The sequence below is a fragment of the Thunnus albacares genome, chromosome 13 (assembly GCF_914725855.1).
Source record: "Thunnus albacares chromosome 13, fThuAlb1.1, whole genome shotgun sequence".
Classification (NCBI taxonomy): Eukaryota; Metazoa; Chordata; class Actinopteri; order Scombriformes; family Scombridae; genus Thunnus; species Thunnus albacares.
In genome coordinates, this window is record NC_058118.1 from 27,957,556 (window position 1) to 27,979,290 (window position 21,735).

Genomic DNA, 21,735 nt, shown 5'->3' on the forward strand with positions numbered 1-21,735 from the left:
TGCAGACTGATGTAGCCACCCCTGATTTCTTTAAATGTTCAAGTCGAGTCTGGCTTGTTTTAGGTATTAAGTCATTCACTCTGACTGCAGCTCATTTCTCACTTCCCTTCAGCTTTATGTCTGCCTCCGTTTCTGCTTAGTCATACTTTGCTTCCTTCTCTTTGAGTCTCTGTGCATCATACATCTACATTAACATTTTGATGATTTTTTTTTTTCGCCTGGCTAAACTGCAGTCTGTGCTGTGTATATCCAGCATGAGGCTGTCATCATGATTACACATGCATCCCTTCCTGTTGCTGTTCACTTACACGCAGCAAAAATAAATAAAAAAAACAGCATCTCCAAGCAGTGAGTTTAACATCAGGTTAAATACATTCAATTTAAAGCTGCACTATGCAATTTTTTTACTTTAATGGACTTGATTTGAAGATTTTCTTGATTTGCTAGAAACCCCAGCTGTAACTTAATGAAATTGGCCTCAGATTGTAGTATGAGTGGAGGTTGTGGCGAGATTTAGCTGTTCTTGTTGATCACTTCCTGATTCCTACCAGTGAACCTGACATCACAATTTAAAGACACAATCTGCAGCTGGTGAAAACCACTGATTACACCCCAACTGTCACATCACAATACAGTCCATGCTCCCATTACAGCACATGGCTGCTGATCACGTGGACTTTTTTTGTTGAGGTGGAAAATGTGTTATACTATCAAATTATGGATTGAACTTTTAATTGACATAACCAGTTACACTATGTCATATCGGTGATATCATACTCTGTTGAGCTCTATGGGCGTTTTCAAACTTGTGTTGTTTAGTCTGGTTGAATCGGACTCTGGTTCATTTTCCTCCTTGGTAAGATTAGTTTGTTTGAACAATCGACCAAAACAACACAGTGAGACCCTTTAGAGACAGTGGTCTCATTCTGGTCAAAAACTAATTCTGGAGCGGTTTGTTTCCGATGGGAATGTGATCCGACCTCAATCTTATACAACAACAAGCCATATTCCGCAAGTTTGAGCAAAATGGCTTCTGTAACCAGGTGCGCTTTGGATAATGAGGTGCGATTGAGCAAAATCAGAAGTTAGAAGCAGCTATCCAGAAAATTATTCAAAGTCTGACATGGACTGGCAACAAAGTACGTTGTCTTCTTGATTTTGGCTGATATTTTCTAGCTTTAGGAAACATCACATGAAAACACTGAAGTGATCAAAATGTTCAGTCAGTAGTTGAAGAAGAGAGGATTTGACTGGTCCGCTGAACAGTGCCATATTATAATTAAAAAACTGTAGCAACAGTACATAATGGAGAGAAGAAGCATGCTCTAACCATGGATGTATACCGGATACTGTATAGCTGTAGAGCTAGATACCGGACCAAAAATCTAATCTAAATCTAACCTAATCAGTCTGATAAGAATTGCTTGCCTGGCGCATACACAAAAAAAGTTTCTAGCTTCCGGGTTTCTTCTGGGGGTATGCAGCCCACTGAATATGCGCATTAGTGTTTCTCCCACTGGCCCTGCCCGCAAGTTCCTGCTTGGCACGTAGACTTTACATTGTGATGATCTCACAGTTTTTTAAATCGCTTTTCTCTGCTCAAGGAAAGTTTTCCAAATATGAAACCTCCATGGATCAAAAATTCATAATAGAAAGAGTCATAATTGTTGGAGGTGCAGTTTGAGGTGTCCTGGCAACAGTTTTACAGACGTCTTTTACAGTGGTGGTCTATGGGGAAAATGTTTTTTGGGCCATAAGGAAATTTTTCGCTGCAATACTGCAAGTGGCTACTGGGAAAAATTGGAAGCAAGGCTGAGTGGCGGCGCCGTACGCAGCTCTTGTAATACATCCATGGCTCTAACTCAGAACACGGGACCTTCCTCCTGTGTTTAAGGTCTTGCTCCCGCCTCAAACACATCTGACTGATGAGCAGAATGATGAGCAGAATACTTTTAGTTTGCTTGAATTTTTTTCTGTTTGAAATTAAACTGAACCAAGAGGAAAATGCAACAAGTTAACAACTCACCCACGGATTTTAACCAGAGCAAATGAAATATGGGTTTGAAAATGTCCTTACTGTCTGATTTTCTTGAGTTATTTGGAATTCCATCTTATTTTAATTAAAATCTTTAGTGCAGCTTTAAAATGTCATTCATAACTTAATGACAAAACAAATGTTTTTCATGTTCAATACTAAAATAAAATCCACTTCAAGAACTGACTGAAACAAAACTGAAGGTACCCTGTAGAGTTTTCTTGAAAACAAACACAGCTATGTTGCTCCATAGCCAAAACTCTGCAGGGTACTTTTATTCTCAACCCTGGTTGATATTAATAAACTGCGCTTATTATTTCATTCTGTTGTCTGTTGATGCATCATTGACTCATTGTGTGACCCCTCATGTCTGTGTGTCTGTCTGTCTGACGTTTTGGTTCAATGGTTATGGTCCCTTGTGTAGGAGGGTCCCTATGTGATGCTTAAGAAGAACTGGGAGATGTACGAGGGCAACGACCAGTACGAAGGCTACTGCGTGGACCTGGCCTCGGAGATCGCCAAACACATCGGCATCAAGTACAAGATCTCCATCGTACCCGATGGGAAGTATGGCGCCAGGGACCCGGAGACGAAGATCTGGAACGGCATGGTCGGGGAGCTGGTGTACGGGGTAAGAACTTTTTGTTTTTGCTCTTTGGTTGACAGAAAGTTGTTCTTCTCGCAGCTCCCTAAGGCACAGTTTTGGACAGAAATTAGCTTTTCATCTAAGCTGACTCATCCCATCCCAAACTTTAATTTTATGCTGTCAGTAAGATTCATGGTACTATTTAGAGACAATAAAGTGTCCTCTTCTAATCTGTTATTGTATTATTATGAACTAAGGCAGCTTGGCTTTTGACAGAAAAATTGGTTTTCAGCTCCCTAAAGTTAGAAATGGCCTGAAATGAGACATCAAAGTCTCAAACTGTAAGCAAAAGTCCATCCAGATGAGATGGATTAAACAGAACAATTTGTTCATCATTTCTTATCTTGATGACCTTGTGAAGGTCACATTAAAGTCATAAACATATGTACTTTACATATCTGAACTTGTTAAAATGGCATTATCAAGTTTCTAAATGGAAATAACTCACCATAAATTCCCCCAAAATGCCGGTGTTTATAGCAGGAACAAATAAAAGCTGGTTAAAACATTGAGGGATACCTCACAAGGTCATTTAAGTACATTTCCACAGCACTTTATCCAAAAACAGTTATGTCATTCTCACCTCTCTGTTGATCTGAGTCTCTCTTTTTCACAGAAATAGTTTTCATTCACCAATTCATTCATTTCACGGTGCAGTTAGTGTTGAGTTTCATTGATGGTAGCTTAAACACCACAATAATGGATGAATTAAAACAGTTTTTGTCAGAGAAAAGAGCAACAAAGTGGTGAGTATGAAATTGTTGTTGCACCAGTGGAAGTAGAGATGTAGAAATGTGTGCAATTTATCAAGACAGCAGGTAAATATGATGGACATGGAGCATTTGCACTTATAAAACAGGAGGTGACAATAAGTCAAAAAGATTCCAGGATACATGAAATGCTTTAGGCTGTCTTCTTATGTTTTGCTACACAAAAAGTCTCTACACAAACAATATTTCTCGATCTTTAGTTGACTTAATCTCTGTCTGAAGAGCTGCTTCTGTGGGTTGTTTTCTGTGTAGATAATTAAACCCATCTGAAAAGAAGTAAACAGGATAGCAGTCTGTGGTGGTATTAATGCTAGTAGAGAGAGGGGAATTACGGCAGCATTAGAGCTGCTGGAGGGGTTAAAGAGGAGAAGTGGAGGTGTGGAGCTTGTTAAAGAATCCTTGAGGTGGCGATTTGGAGGTGAGGTGTCTTTCTGCTGCTGACCTTGTTGTGAGTGAGTGAGTGTTGGTATGGGATGATGTTGGGATTTCAGGGCCTGAAAAGACCATCAAAGTGAGGAAAGAGAGGCGTTTGTATGTGTGGGTTCCTGTACTTGTATTTTTTAAAAGGACAAAACAGTTGTATGAGGATAGAAGAGTAAACCATTCAAAGTGGAGATTTTGTCACTTACACTGAATTAAAATTGGATGTAGGGTCAGTTACAGTTAAAATAATGCTCTGATTAGCATATTTTCATAGCTAGAAACAATAGAACAATAGTTAATTAACGTTTATCCAGTTCTTAAGTTTGCTTTTCCCAGAAACCATTCTCTGCTTTTTATGTTTACACAAGCAGAAATAGGAATTTATTTTAAAAAACATTTAAGACATTAAAGAAACCACAGTCTGTGTGGATTACTCTGTTTTTCTAGTCCTTTTTTTGTGATGAGCTAATTGGCATTTTCACAAAGTGGCATTTTTCTTGCCTTCGCCTCTTTGGTGCCGCAGAGACTCACTGTGAAGTCGACTGCAACGAGTGCAAGCAGTTCAAGATGTGTCAGGACTGATCAAGCAGTACAGTGCACGCTCGGTATAAAGATTAACCAGGTTGGTCTAAAGCACAGGAACAAAACGTGCAGCTGTGTTCTCTGCTATTTTCTTCTCTTTAACAAGCACTGTGAGTGAAAACACATCCTGTACAAATGTTTTGTTTGGAGTAGAGGGCATGTAGGGAAAAAAAGGGTTTGTACAGATTTTATAAATGTGTTATTTTGCTTGCAAAGTAGATGCATCATCAATGTGGTTTTTATGGTACAAGCACAGCGTTTTGTTTTTTTTTAATTAGAACCGGGGGCGGATAAATTTATGTATTTTTTCACATCATTGCAATCACCTTCTTTTCTTTTCACCTTCTTTCACTGCACTTCACTCAGCTGTCCCTAACATTTGTTAGATTTATTTAAATGGGCATCCTGCCCCTCTTACGGTGCACAGTTTGATGTTAAGTAATGATGTGCATTTGTCATTTGTTGGGTAGGGAGAAAGGGAGGAGTTAGGAACATTTGTTTTGATGCATTGGATCTCCTCACTAATACAAATACTGCAGAATCTTTGTTGTATAAAGATTAGATTTTAAAAAAGAGGCCTGAATTGAGGCCTGTATTTAGAATAATTGTGTAGCCCAACATTAAACCATGTCACTAACACCTAGAATTTGAATTGTTTCCCAGTGTGACTGATAGTGTTAATCTGTAAAATTACATTTTCATTTGGTCTAAGTGGGTATCACATACAGTTAAAAATGTTGTATTACCAAGACAGAGGAATAGCTATATTAAGAGGACATATGTTATGAACTTCACCAGGGAAAACCCCTAAAAATTCAGTTTTTCTTTTTTATTTCCCCTTAAGTAGCGTTAAAGTTGAAAAAGTCATCTTATTCCACACTATCTTCCAGTATCACTTACTGTTCTGATATTCTTGATATTCTGTATCAGCTTGTCTCATTACACCAACAATTTAAAGTTTCAGCATAACAAAGTCACTAAAGTCTTTATTCCAAACAGTTAGCTGAATGTGCACTGAATGTTTTTAATAAGTCGTTGCCTCAAATTACAAATTCATGCACTTAGTATACCTTTAATTAATGAATTTGTATCCTTGAATTAATTAATCTGTTAAATTGCTAAATTGTGCTCTGAAATAGTTTCATTTAAGATTCATTTTATTGTTATTTTCTTGTGTACTTGATTACATTAAAAAACAAAATGTTGTTCCTCTCAGCCCACAGCAGTGCAACAACAACAAAAAGGATAAATATATATATATAGATTCCCTTAAAAAACTATAGACATATAAATACTGAGAGAAAAAAAGTTAGTAATCCTTCAAATTCATAGCATTAATTTATCACCTTCCTTTGTCCCCCAAACACTCTTCCAATGAATCACTGGGATTTACAGTTTGATTTTGATTTTGAGGTGATGTGTGAGGATATAATAGTTTTGGTTTGGGCAGTTAAATACTGTCAGTCACATCCACTGACAAAAGTGTTTTTCTCAGAGAAGGAAATGTCAGTTTTGTGTTTTTGAAGGTACAAATTTGTACAGTCATTCAATGTACAAATGACATATATTATAGGACCCAAATTACTAAACTGAAGGAACAAAATAAGCATTTTGAGCTCACAAATTATTCATTTGAGGGCATTATTTGTAATTTGAGGGCAGTGAAGGAGAGATTTATGTTCGCTCTTGACATTTATGGGCTCTGTAAAATCAACCTATACAGTTCTGTGCTCTCATTAAGCTAGTTCATCCATAGCAAATTAAGTTTAAGGGCTTTGTGCTGCCAATAGCATACAGGCCATTTCTGTCAGCAGTTGTGCTCTCTGTATAGGCAACTTGGTGTCTGAGATTTGGGACTGATCATCACAGACTAATAGTAATTAATGGATATAGATTCAGGCACTCCCTGATACACACTATGCATGAATCGGGGAGTGTGTAGCTGCTACTTCGCCCTCTGTAGCCAAACTCAATCAGCTTATTGTGTTTGTTTGTTATATCCATGAACTGTAGAAAGCAGTTGGACAGCAGCTCTCATAATATCAAAGCAACCCATGCTGATCCAGTGTGTTACCTTCTCTCAGGCTGAATCAATATCCTCCTTGGCAGCATATTTAAGATACTGTATAGTCTGTCATTGTCCCCTTGGTGTTCCTTCCCAAGGCCAGCAGTTTCCTCATTCCATACTAACCAAATGTCAGTGCTGTGTGAACAAACCTCTGGCAAACCTTAGCTGCCCTGTCTCCTGCGAAATCTAGTTTGCTTTGCCAAATATGGCTTCACACATTTTCAGGTTTAGGTTACTAAGATTCTCCTGACCTCACTATGTGTGTAGGTGTACAGCTATGCAGCAAGCTAAAGACACTTCCAGTAAAGGTTGAAGACAGCAGGTTGCCTTTTTTACTGGAAGCAATTGTGAAATTGTGAAAACAGTGTTGGAAAACAAATTTAATGACGGTGATTACAAATCAGAAAAAGATACCATAGACAACAGTCAGACCAAAGTTATGTAAAAATGAATTAGTACAGTCAGGAAACTAGATTCACAAAAGTATAAACTAGCTTTAGTTGTCAAATTATGCTAGGAAGAAATGAAAGTATCATCAGTAAAGATCAATGTTCAGTCCTTATAAATATACAGCGATGAAAGTAAAAAGAGTGAAATACTGAACAGTTAGCCCAACAGTAGCAAAACATTAGCACCAGGTAGCTAGCAAAGTGGCTAGCTAGGCTAGCAGTAAGCTAATCATTGAAAAACTAAAGTCTACAAACTCACAAATCAACAATCACAAAACATCTGTAATGAAAGAGTAAATACAGATAGTTATCTAACATGGGAATTTGCAGAGTAGACAAAAGATCAGATAAAAATAGGATCAAAGGAAGAGGAGCTGCAGGGAGCTGCAGTTTTTCTGCATAAAAAGCACTATAATGTTTACATAGAATGTTGATATTTAGGCTATAATCACTGCTAGACGCTCAAAAGAGGACTGTGTATGTATTAGGCTAACAGTACATGAACTGAATTACTTGGTGGAAAATAATTCATCGTCATAAGGAATTGTAAAAACACATGTTTGTCAAGCATGGATTTGGCTTATTTTATGTTAATACATGGAGACATCCCGATATAATATCATTTAATGTACATGAAAAGTGTTTTACATTGTGGAAATGACTTTTTCTGTCTATGTCCCCATCATTTTAGCTTTTCTTTTGCTCCAGGTCAGAACACAACTCGCTCACTTTGAAATACTGAAAGAAAATCAAGGGCATTGTCCACAAGGCCACCAAATGATTTTATTATTATTTTATCAGATTATATTATATCAATGTACTAATTATACTATTGTAATATTATCCTATTCACTACTCACTTTTATGTATTTTTTAAATTTATTATTTACTATATTATACTACTATTTATACTACATATACTATTTACTACTATTAATCAAATATTATTATTATTATATTACTCTTATAATATTATAATATACTCATACCTTATTGTATTTATAGGCTATTAATAATAATAATATGCTATACCGCTGTACTATACTGTATACCATTGCCTGGCAGCTCCATCTTCAGCATCCTTCTCCCAATATAACCAGTATCTTTCCTCCGCACATGTCCAAACTATCTCAATCTCGCTTCTTTCGTTTTTTCTCCAAAACTGAGAAATCCTGTCCATCATCGTCACTATCAACAAAAATCTTAGCATCTTCAACTCTGCCACCTCCAGCTCTGCCTCCTGTCTTCTTGTCAGCGCCACCGCCTCCAAACCATACAACATATCTGGTCTCACTACCCTCTTGTAAACCTTCTCTTTCACTCTTGCTGGTACTCTTCTGTCGCAAATTACTCCTGACACTCTCCTCCAACCACTCCACCCTGCCTGCACTCTCTTCTTCACCTGTCTTCCACACTCCCCGTTACTTTGAACTGTTGATCTCAAGTATTTAAACTCATCCACCTTCGTCACCTCTACTCTTTGCGTCCTCACCATTTCACTGTCCTCCATCCCATTCATGCACATATATTCCGTCTTGCTCCTACTGATTTTCATTCCTCTTCTCTCCGGTGAATACCTCCACCTCTCCAGGCTCTCCTGAACCTGCTCCCTAGTCTCACTACAGATCACGTCATCCGCGAACATCATAGTCCATGGAGACTCCTGCCTGATCTCGTCTGTCAACCTGTCCATCACCATTGCAAACAAAAAAGGGTTTCAGAGCCGATCCTTGATGTAATCCCACCTCCACCTTGAACCCATCCTTCACTCCAACCGCACTGCTCACCACTGTCACACTGTCCCTGTACATATCCTGTACTGCTCTCAAAGTACTCCTTCCACCTTCCTAACACGCTCTCCTCGCTAGTCAGCACATTTCACCCAAACCTGCTGCACTCAATTTCACAGTTAAAATAGCAAAGAGAAAAGTGAATGTTTGCACTTTGGCACTGGTTGCACTTTATTGTTTGATATACTGTGTATGTATAATTATGCCAATAGGGGTTGCTATAGCGACGGGGTGTTCAACTGAAACCAATTGCTGGTGGCAGAACGAAGTATTAAGGTTATGGATTGGGAAAGATGGTGGTTTTGGTTCAGTATTGAACAAAAATCAACACATTTTGTCCAGTGCTTCAAGTCAGCGCTGCCTTTTTCAGTGTTTAACCAAGACCATTAACGGCCTAAACATAACCATGAAAACATTACTTTAGTTACCAAAAGCCGATACTGTAGGAAATTAATTTAATAAAAATTGTGTAGATTAGATGTAGTTCAGTGAACACTTTGCAGATACAGTCAATATAAACATGATTGATTAAAAATATAATACAGACAGCTGTGCATTTGCAACAGAACAAATCAATGAAAATTATTTGTACAGTATGTGAACATAGATTTTATTGTACAGTATTGGGGAATTAAACTTGAAAAGAATGTTGTTCAAGATAAACAAACAGCATGCAGTCGGTTATTTATACTTTATTTATGATGTTATGGTCATTAATAATTTGGTAGAATAGACGAATAGCACCACTACCATGAATAGATGAATTTTTAACTAATCAAAGTCTGAGGACCAAAACATTGTAAATAAAGTGAGTAAAATCCATTAATAATGTGCGTGATTTTTTTTCATTTATGTGACTTTTTGAATCAATGCATCTGTCTTTAAGACTTTCTAGTGTACAATGAAAGTACAATATTCTTTAACTACTACGTCAAGGTTACTTTAAGTGTACAAGTTTCAAGCTGTTAAGAACAAGATTTGTGTTAAAGACCTAATTTAGGACCAAAAAGGAGAGAATGAAAAATGTCAGTAGAAGGTTTTCACAAGTATAGTAATACCTGAATGTGTGTGAGTTTATGTGTTTGAGAATATATGTTGTGCACCAGTGTGTATGTGTGTGTTTACAGATAGTTAGGACTGCACTACAGAGTGTGTGATTGGGGGCATAGGGGAAGCTGGCAGCTATTTCTCCAGCGTTCATGGGAACGTCTGAGGACATGGAAGCTGTCAGCACTTTCCTGTCTAAGACTTTGCTTAGAGACCATTCATTTCTTCCCGGCTCTCCCTGAAAAGCCCCTCACTACCACAAAAGCTCTGCCTCCTTTTAACCTGCCATGTATTCTAGCGCACTCTAAATGCCCCAAGGCTGTCATCTTAGTACATTTTGCTGAGGATGAAAGAACTTAAATCTCTTTCATTTTCTTTTCCCTCGTCCCTGTTTTCTCCTCTCCTACCTCCTTAAGTGTCAGATGGTCGTAATGAAACTTTAAATTCTTGCTGATATTAAGCCCTTTGCTCCAGAGCCAAGGCAGACAAGGTCACAAGTGTTGCTAAGTCACTAACTGTAATCTGGTTTGTGGATTTTCAGCAAGCCAGTATGCACTTTTCCACAGCTGCATCCCATTTTTGCCTTCCTGTGCTGTAAGCATATTTCTCTGACACATTATTTTATCCTCCCTGCTGATTCTCCCAGAGTTTGAGCTATAAGCCTCTCAGCATTAGAGAGGGTTTCAGAATTTCTTTTTCAATTTCTTTTCTTTTTCTTTTTGTCTTAACTTGATCACTCTGAGATATGTCCCACCGCTGTCTAAACTTGATTGCTCTGAGATTTGTTCAGTGAAGGGGGAAATTCAGATGAAATGAAATGAGCTGCGGGGAAAAGAGACAGGGCGACTGTTGTTGCTTTGTTTTCTGATGGCTGGCTGGCTACTGGCCTTCGGGATGTCATATCTGTGACTAAGTGATGTTTGATTGTTGCATGGCCCAGCTCAGAGAGATGATCCATCATTTGCGTTTGTTTATCTGTCATCATTTGGATTTAGAGTTCAGTACTTTCTCTCAGAGGGGCTCACTCGGATGGCTAATCAAATCCCTCTTCACCCACAGAAAGCGGAAATCGCTGTGGCCCCTTTGACTATCACGTTGGTCCGGGAGGAGGTGATTGACTTCTCCAAGCCCTTCATGTCGCTGGGCATTTCCATCATGATTAAGAAACCCCAAAAGTCCAAACCCGGGGTGTTCTCCTTCCTGGACCCGCTGGCCTACGAGATCTGGATGTGCATCGTGTTTGCCTATATCGGCGTGAGCGTGGTGCTCTTCCTGGTCAGCCGCTTCAGCCCGTACGAATGGCACACCGAGGAGCCCGAAGAGGGCACCGACGGTCCGCCAAGCGACCAGCCCCCCAATGAATTTGGTATCTTCAACTCCCTCTGGTTCTCCCTGGGCGCCTTCATGCAACAGGGCTGCGACATCTCCCCCAGGTAAGACACACTGTCATTAAACTGTCAGGGAGATTCATCTCAAAAAAGTTACTTGATCTTTGCTGCAAAGCTCTTCTCAAGCTGGGGACACATTACATGACCTCTAGGCCAATTATAATCACAATGTGCCATCACATCTGACTGGATTGTATCCGTGTTAGTTTGGACGATCCTACAGATGACTTTCTGCTTGCTCTGTTTCAGTATTCAGTAATTAAATCCCTCACCAAGACCTTCATCATTATTTCAAACATGTTTGATTGACACAAAACAAAAACAAATCTTCACACCCTCCTGTGACAAGCATAACACATTAGTGTTTTATTCAGTCTTAAATGTTCTTAGTCATGTTTAATTGTCGTCAGAACCACCAGTAGTCTCATATTTTCAGATTCTGTATAACACAAGGTGGAAAACAATCATCTGTGCTGAGTGTAGCGAGTGTAGCATGAATCATTTTTACATCTTCCCAGTCCGAACAGTTGTGTCGTGTGTCCTCAGAGTGAGTCACAACTGACATTCAAATTCAACTGCAGCGTCCATCATAAATCATGGAAAAAGTGTCCAATTTTCACCCTTTGTGGCTTTTCTTATTGACTCCAATATAGATTGTTCTTGGCACTCAACAGCTGAACTGCAATTATGGTGATAATGCAATATGACCATAATTGGTCACCATAATAACCATAATAGTATAACTACAGTATATAACTTTATTTACTTAATTACTTTAATATATATATATATATATATATATATATATATATATATGTATTATGTGAAAATCTCATAATTTAGTAATTGTCAGACTTTAAAGGGGTACTCCAGTAATTTTAAAAATTGGTCAAAATATCCTGACTTTAAGTCCTATGTATGGATTAAGTTTTACAAATGCTGGATCCTACAATTCCCATAAACGCAACTCAGCAGTAGCATTTATTGGACATTCCCTGCCAAGTAAATGCCCACGTCTTTCAAACTCCACTCCCATAATTATGTGTAATGCAGGTTTTCTGTTAGATATTCTCCAAGTTAAAAAGTCTCCGCGCCCAACCCATATTAACCCCTGATGACATCATCAGGGTTATTTTCTCAGACTTGTTAAAGCTCAAGTTGGCACCGTCACAGACTGAGTAAACTGACCTTCATTCATAGAATTGGTGGATTGCCCCTTTAACTGTGTTGTGCTAAGTGTTGACCTAATTTAAGATTTTGAATTATATAGTTCTGTGTTGGTTAAGAAGATTGTATGGCCATAAAGATGAAAACAAAAGGGCTTTGTGGTTGAAGGAATAGTTTAAGATTTGGGACAGTGAGATTATACATCTATATGAACCTCATATCTGTTCAAAAAGAGTGGAGCTGGACTTGGTACACTGTTAGTTTAGCTTAGCATAAAGACTGAACACCTAAACAGCTACCAACACCTCTATATCTCACTAATAAATATGTAGTATCTCATTTCTTTAATCTGTACACAATCAGAAATGTAAATGTAAATGACCATTTATGATTTAAGGGGGAGTAACATGCTGTAACTACATCATGATGAACTGTTTCCGTCCACCAAGTATTCCAGGAAGCTGCGCACAGTCACCGTGCCTAGCTGTTGTTCCTACAGAGATAGTTTCTGCACATAATTCCCCCCAAAACCACCAATATTGTGTTGATGTTTCTGTTTGTGTATAGGTTAAACAAGAGTCTACTGCAAGATTCTGCTGAAAATGCTATACTGATTTTAAAGTTTATTAGTGTCACCATCTTAGTTTAGCATGTTAGCATGCTAACATTAGCACTAAACATAAAGTACAGCTGAGAATAATGGGAATGTCATTTGATTTTTAGTACTAAGTATAGGACAAATAAAAATTTTAACATTATGTTGTTACTAGAGAAAGAATAAGGAGATCACCAAAGTTATTACAATTAGTGGTAGGGCTAGAGGAAAAGTCGGGCTCACCAAGGTCAGTAGGCTTCATTCTCTCAGGACTATGAATGTTTTTAAAAAAATTCATGGCAATCCATCCAATAATTGTTGAGATGTTTCAGTTAACTTGTGAGCTTCAAGTTGTTGGTTGGCATTTTTTTTGAATTATAGACACACCAGCAAGTTTCCCCCTGTTTCCAGTTTTTATGCTAAGCTAAGCTAAACACATCCTGTCTCCAGCTCCTTATTTAACCTACAGACATGAGACTGATATCAATCTTTTCATGTCATTTCTGGAAAGAAAGCAAATAAACATATTTCGCAAAATGCTGGACTATTCCTTTAAACTTACATTTTGACATTTTTCATCTACCATTGATGATATAATGTACCTCAATGTACCAATTGTAACCTAGTTGTATTATTCAAGTAAATTACTGCATCCTGCTGTGTTTCAGTGGTAATTTGCATGGATACTGTAGTTCACAAGCATAATGTAGAGGTTTTAAGTATCAGGTGCTGTTCTATTATTTGTTCTCAGTTTTAGCTACATCTGTTGCAGTGTTTGCTACTCATGCTGTGTGCATACCTGTATGTGTGTGTGCAGATGCAGTGTATGAATGTATCTCTGCTAGTATTGATTTTTTGTCTCTCTCCCTCTTCCCCAGCCATATTGTTCTTCACTGTCTGACTTGCATACACTGTGTTGTCTGCTTGTAAGGGAATTAGGTTGTCTCAGTGTCTGTCAGCTTCAGCAGTTGTGGCTTCGCACTCGTGCGCCTCATGTCTGTCTATTTTGAGCTCTGGTTGACATTAGTGACCATGGTTCCGGTTCCATATTATGAAAACCTGTGTGACTCATTAAGAGTATACTGTCAAGGTGTCGTCTTTCACCGTGTCTGTAACTTCTCTTCCCTTTGTCCAAATTACCTCAAACCCAGCATCCCTTGGGCTTCAGACCAGCGGGCTGGTGTCTAGTGAGCATGGCGTACTTTGGTGGAAGGGTGGAGAATTGGGGCTTGTACAGTTTACCGTCTGTTTATGTTCTCCTCCAGCCTTTAAAAGGGCTGATTGTCTTTGTTTTTCAACCAAAGATCAGGCTTCCTGTCCGTCATCACACACTGACATTCCCTCTGCTGACATCTGCCTGTTATGGTGAAAACTATAGACTGGTAAAGCCTGCAGTTTTTAATGGTTTGTCACTTTCTGCAAAGCCTTTTTTCGCTGTCCGAATGGCTTTGTCAAGCTTAAAGTTCCAGCAGATGGATTGTTTGGGTTATTTTAAGCTACTGCTAATATGGCTCCTATAGTTATTTTAAGTCTTTCATATAATACTTCTTTTATCTGCCTTAATCCCTTATGGATCTTGTACTATAATAGAGTTGGTAAGATTTTAGGAGATGAAAGGAGGACCAAACCAGCCTGTATCTTTCAGCCTCCCCCACACCAGAGGAGAACTGAGAAACATACAAGATGGAGGATCATTAGAGCGCCTTCGAAATTATAGCCCGGCCTCACGTAAGCAACCTATAGATAGTAGGTCCTGTGACTGTGATTAAGTACACTCATTTAAGGAGTACACTTGCTTTGTTCACATGTGCACAGACCACCCCCACCCACCGCCATAACCACCCCTGCCCGCCACATCTCTGCCTGTGTACCGCAGATAAGGACTTCAGAGCCGCACAACAATGTCGGCATCAGAATGAAAAGTCTACATTTCAACCTTCTATGTCTCTGACTGTGGTCCCCGCTGCATTCCACCTGTCACTGCTAATCCCATGGGCCTCTCCCAATCCATCAGCACAGAGCCCCGGAGCTCAGGAGCGCTTCCACTCCAGTTTAGCCTGACAGGGCAACATGCAAATCCCTTCACACAGGGGAGATTAGACGCCGTGGAGGGAGTGACAAGGGCAGAGGTGAATGGGACGAATTTGGGGCGAGGGCCGCAGTGCTCGCTCATGTGTTACAGTTGGGAGCTGGCTGGACTGTGAAACTTAGTCTGCATGCATCACAGTCTCTTTTGAAAACTTTTGAGGGTGTCATATTAATCCTAAAACACAGATTACTCGTTCATCCAACAGAAAATGATTAAACAATAGAACTGCAAACTATACACATAATTTTCCCTGTTCCTTGTTTTTCGGTAAGGTTTAAGTTCATTCCAGAAGATTGTTAGTTTTGGTGGATTTGGTCACATCCATGGTGATCGGCGGTCCCATTGTGTCAGTTTTAATAAAATTCCCAGAGTTTATAAGAACTGGAAGACAGAAATTGTCTCGTCTCGCAGAAATTCACCGGAGGAAAAAGACTCATCTTAAAAGCTACAAATTCAGACAAGCTAGTGAGGTTGAACCATAAACTGAAGAGCTTCGAGCATTTTATTTGGAAGATAATCAAGTTGTAGAACAAGATTAGCCAGCGGTTTGTAATCTGAGAAAAATCATTTTATATTTAAAAAAAAAGATAAAAAAGAAAATAAAGGGACACACATAAAGCCTATTAGCTGCTTACAAAGTAAAAGCGATAGAAAAAGAGTAGCCACTTGTCACAAGAAGCCTTTGGGGGGGACACTGCTAGGCTGCACGTAAAAGTTGAGATTTGATCAAAAAATGCAAACTGTTGCTAAAACACTTGCATGCTAAAAGCTAAAGTAAGTGTCAATTTTGGTTTTCCGGTTTTTGACTGGACCTCATTGTTTCTCTGCACATCATTGAGGGAAGCATCTATTGCTCTGGCTTTGAAAGACTCGTCCTGGTGCTAAAGGCACATAGCATTACTAGTTAGCCTGTTAGCCAATTTCTGTTTGGGGGATTACTTTGTTTTGTCTGGCGCTAAACAATTCATAGCAAGTGACGATAAGAGCATTAATTGAGGAAATATGTCAATTTAAGAGCTGTTATTCCTGTAAGTCGACTTACAACTACTTGTAAACCTACAATTGACCAAACTCATCAAGGTTCGTTGCCATTTGCTGGTCATTTGTGATGGATGAAGCTACTTATAGCTAGCTAGCTATGTAGTAAGATGATGTCACCATTCTATCAAAGATATTTTTGAGCAGTTTAGTTTATATACAGATGACAATGAGTCAGTTGTTGCTCAGTTGAACAATTATAAAGCCAAAGGATCTCTTATCAAGGTATCTACTTGACTCTTAACAACAGAAGAAACTGAGAAGGAAGTAAAAGGGGGAAAAAAGGAGAAAAGGTAACAAACATAGAGATATCACCATTCTTAATCCCACTTGCAAAGCTCTGATTGGTTGATTGTTTTCCCAACGGGGAAACAGCCATCAGTGAGCACAGCAACAGATCGGTTTTAATCGCTGCACAATTTGAAGATGTGGGCGGTGATTCAGAAATCTGGAAGCAGTTTAGGTAACTGTTTGCACAGATGATTACACAGAAATGATTACAAATGAGATTTTATGTTACGGGAGAACAAAATGATCTATAAGATACCACTGGTGGCTAATGGGCTAAAGCTACAGCAACTCCAGACCTCCCTACATTTTACTTTTTGCTAAACTAGTTCAAACTACTTTCTATTTCTAGTTCTATCTCCTTTGTGTGATTCGGTCCGCTTAGAGAAATGTAATTCTCCCACTCCTCATGCAGACAGTTTTTTTTTTATTTCACTAATTTCATGACACAGCTCAAACAGGAAAGGCAGAGGTTGAAATAGCTCACAACATCTTCCTCTCCTTCTCTCTCTCTCTCTCTTAATAAGGGTTAATACCCCCTTCTGCTCCCTCGAGGCAGCCCATAATAATTAATTCAGTGATTAATATCCGGGTTTCCAATGGTAATGTCTCCGTGGAAACAGGAGAAGAGGGGAGCTTAAATGAAATGGTGACACGATAGTCTTTTTAATTGACTACAAATCCCAGATGAATAGAACTTAAGTTATTCTGGTATTTTCTGTTGAGACTGCAGGATGTCACGTAACTCTATCACAGGTCAGAAAATATCAACATAAATATCAAGGCAGCTGTCTGACACTCCGTGCAGGTGTACTTTCATGGCTGTTCCAGGTGTTTTCAGTCATTTCTCCCTCATTGCTTCATGTGGATTATCTTTGTCTCTTTTGCTGAGTCACAGTCACCACAAATCTCTGTCGGGCTAATAAGAATGCTGTGATTAGTCCTGATTATCTCCGAGTGTGTGCATACTGATGGCACATTTCCTGAATGCCTCACATGAAACATAACTTTTAATCTGAGTTGTGAATTTAGGCCAACAAAAGCTGCATCTCATAAGGAGGAATGACTTTCAAGTGTTCTATCTATCTGTAAGATTCCCATTATTCATTAATCCAGTGCCAATTAGCTTTTGTTATCCAGCGAACACACTGTCCAGCTGTTCAGCTGCACTGCTTATTGCATTTGTCAGCCAGGCTTGTCCTTCTTCACACTCGGTTGATTTGTCGCAATATTTTTGCAAATTGCCGGTGCTGCTAGAGGTTCTGATTGCATCTATATACAGCCGTGTCTATAGCTTCAAAGTCAAGAGCCAATTTAGTGTTTCCTGCTTTGATATTGTGGTAGCGAGCACTAATTAGGTAGCATTAATCACAAACAAAACATCTCCAGCTGCCATTGAAATATATACTTGTGTAACCACAAAAGGACATTTTAGTGCAGTGGTTCATCCTTTGTTGTTTGTGAGAGTTTGTTTTTGTGAGCAGTTTAACTAAAGAGTGATTTTTTTCCCCCTGAGTTTCATTTCAATAATTTTAATTTTAATGTTTTCACTGTTTTCTGAAATTTTACAGACCAAACAGTCAATCAACTAATTGAGAAAAATAAACGACAGATTAATTGTTAATGAAAATAACCATTAGTCGGAGAATTAGGTTTTTTCTTCTTTCCTACCCTGGCAATCATCTTGCAACCCCTTAGATTTATCTAAGATGTATCTCTGAGTTGTTGTGAGGGTCCCAACTCCAAACTCTTGTTCATTTTGTCAATTAAACTAATTCACATTAATAAGACAAAAAGGAGCACATGCTGCTTGATGTCATAGCTCCTACTGGCCAGAAGGATTATACAACTCATTAAGAATCTCCAGTAAGATTTGATTTTCAGTCGTTGTGTTATTTTTTGTTTTGTTTCCTCTGTTTTCTCAACTCTATAGGAAATTAATAAACTGGACAAATGAATACTGACTTGATGAACATATTCAAAATGTGATCTCAAAATGACAGTTCCACTTATGATACGACAAAAAGCCTTTTCTTCAGCATTTGGCAGCATATGGAGCAAATAGAGAAACATGATCTCATGTGTTTGAGAAAATTCTACAGATTTTATCTCTTTAGGGGAAAATGTGATGGGTTCTGCAGAACATCTGATCTAAAAGAGCCCGGATTACCTTTGACGGTATATCACCACACTTTGGGCCGTCTCAGCAGCCAGAACTGCACAGATAGACATCAGTAAGGAGGATGAAGAAAGGTTTAAGGATGTAACTTCTCCAATAGTGGTCAGGGGCTTTTTATATTTTCAAATACAGAGAGAACCAAGCATTTATTTGAAACAGCTTTATATTAGAGGCCCTTATATCACAGGCCTCTATTCCTTATTTCCCCCTGTCTGTTTTATAAGCATATTTTATCATCTTTAATAAGAAGCCCCCCTATGGCTGTTGTTGCTGTTAATGTAAACTAAATTTCCACATTTCCAGAACTCTATTTGCATGAGCACAACAATAGTCATGTAATACTCATCAATCTACAGCTTTGAGCTTCTCCTCTGTAGCAAATTAATGTTTTCATTCACTATTTCCTGTTTTTTTCATCTGTTAAGCTACTGTCAATGAAACTTTACACTTCCGTTGTGTTCTATCTTCAGACGGTCACACTGAGCCTGATTGCATCCTGCTACACAACACAAGAGTCGCAGACTCTGAACAACAACCCACATTAATTTTCCTGCTAAATTCTCCTTTTTGTCTAACTTACAAACATGATCAGAAGTCTTGTGTTCATCTGAGCCACTAAACAAACATTCGCCAGGGAAAAGTAGGCCAGGTAGCTAATTTGCTGCTGAGCTGCAGCACATTAAACAGCATGTAAACATACCTGAAAATGCCACTTTAGTCTTGTTAGATGTTGGTTTGGTCATTGGACTCTTCAAAATCCCCGTTAGCGACACACTGTCTTCCATGACTTGCAGCTACAGCAGTTTGTTCACTTAGTTTCCACTTTGCACTTTGTAACATCGGTAGCCTGCCAGCTAATATCAATCAATCAAACCTCCGACACACCCGCCCAGTCGGTTGAGACAAAAAGGAGCATTTTATGATATTTTTCCAAAGACTCTATGGTGGGTATGGTATGTTTTGTTGTGCTGGTGTTATGCTGTGGAAATCTATATTATGCTGAAATAACCATGTGAGCTACTAGAGTACAGGGAATTCCTCCACAACCTTTATTCATGTTCATGCGCACCGTTATTTGAATACTGGTTTTTATTTGGAAATTTACAGCAATGCACAGATTTCTCTCAGGGTTGCAGCTGAAGTTGGGAGGGAGGCTGGAAGTAGAGCCAGAGAGTGGGATCTGGAGTGACAGTTTGTCCGTTATGAATAAGTCAAATAGTGTGGTCTCGCCCCAGGTGTCACCCTGGGAGCAGACTAGCACCTTTTCATTTATTTAGGCTCTGCTCAAGGTCACAGCTCTCCTTTCTCCCTCTTTCTCTCTCTCCACATCTTGCTCTTCATCATCTCCTCTACTTCATGTTGCTGTGTTTTCTTCTCTGCCCTAATTTATTTCTTTGTCTTTCTGTCTTTCCTTCTTTCCTCTCTGTTTCACAAACATTCCTCAAATCCTGTGGAATACACACACACACACACACACACACACACACACACACACACACACACACACACTCTGCGCCAAATCATCTTTGACAGCAGCTTTTTATTTCTGTTACTTTTTCTTTCACATCAAAGGAAATAAAAGAGGAAAGTAGGGAGCTGTGAGCTGCGAGCACTTTAAAGTTTGCTACCTCACATCGATCATCAATGATCGGTGCTAGATTGGAGCAGCCAGAGGGACTATTTGTGAAACTCTTGCAAGATTTGTACACTAACCTTAACCTTAACTTAACCCTAACTGCACTTGTGAGAGTTCCTCCCTCCAACTGATCCATGCTAGGATTCACCATCACCAGTCACAGTGTGTCAGATGGTTTGCAGAGTAGTCACCGTCACTAACATAAACCATATTATATTTAATCCGGAGATGAGATTTGCTTTGCTTTCATGTTGCGTTTTATCTCTGAATTTTCATTTAAGCCCCTCATCATTATTTTCCCTTTAAAACTTTACCATCTTCAGATTTAGAATATAAAATGTATTCCTAAGTGTCTGACGGTATCACATGTATATGCTGCTTGTTCCAACAATTCTGGGAAGCCACATGATGCTTACAATACTTGAAATATTTAAACCCAAGCCACCATTTTTTATAGCTGCACAGTTGTATCAAATGGAAATATTCATGATATTTAGTGATATTCTTTTTTTTTTTTTTACACAACTCTGCATAATTGAGCCTGTCATGTTTGATATCTTTGAGAGATTTAGTCTAGAATTTGAGATTGAAAAAGGTTTTAATGACAGATGTACTAGTTGGTTGGTGTGGGTGGAAGAGGTCCTTTTTTTTTTTTTTTTAATTGTTCAACTTAACTGTTTTGGTTCACTCTTAGTGGGTCTCTTAGTGTTGTTTTTGGCTGCAACAGGCAACTGTTTTCAGAGAAAAACCTCTAAAAACCCACTGTACACTACCTGCTCAGCACCAAACAACAAACAGACACAGTTATAGGGATTAGCTGGTGAACATAGTGGAGCATTTAGCAGCTAAAGAGCCAGATATTTCCCTCAGGAGTTGGTAGAGAGTGAAACAAGAACTATAAGAGAGAGAATATTGGACTTACATTCATTATGTGGACAGAAACACAACAAATGATTGCTAACAAGTTCGTCAAAGCTGATTATACATCACATTGTTTCTGCTGCCCCCAAGTGGCCAAAAAGATCAGTTAATACAGGTTTCAGTAAATTAATAGATTAAATTAACAAACTCCACATTTTCCAAGTTCAATTAGTTAATTTACATGTGGAGATTAATTACATAAACTGTTGGATGATTGCAGAAATGCCACCTAGCCAACATGCAGATCATGCCAGCTACATTAGATTGATCCCATTTAAGAAATATAAATGGATTTGACTGAAGCAAATGAACCAGTAGGGAAAAAGCACTGACTAATTGCTGAAATCATTCCTTTTTTTTTTTCTACATTTACTATTATTTATACCCTGAGGCTTACTGCACTGCTGTGAAGAATCCCACTCCCTCCAAACACCAGAGCCAATTTCTGTTTTGTTTCCACTTTATTTCTTCTAATATAATCCCGGTTTGGTTTGCTTGTTTCCTCCACTCATGGGAAAACTGAACTCATACATCATTACAGTCAAGTTCTCCCCAACATTTTTCACAAAATCCAACTGTAGTGAAACATTTTTTGGATTTTTTTTTTTCAGCAGAGCTTTATAT

At 38.7% G+C, this 21,735-nt stretch overlaps 1 protein-coding gene across 2 annotated transcripts in view; it reads left to right on the forward strand.

Moving 5' to 3' along the window:
- Positions 1-21,735, forward strand: part of gria4b (glutamate receptor, ionotropic, AMPA 4b) — a 143,035-nt gene that overhangs the window by 103,180 nt on the left and 18,120 nt on the right. For both annotated transcript variants that reach the window (XM_044370780.1, XM_044370781.1), the window contains exons 10-11: positions 2,460-2,666; positions 10,870-11,243. In XM_044370780.1, coding sequence (XP_044226715.1) covers positions 2,460-2,666; positions 10,870-11,243 — 581 coding nt within the window. The remainder of the gene's footprint in view (positions 1-2,459; positions 2,667-10,869; positions 11,244-21,735) is intronic.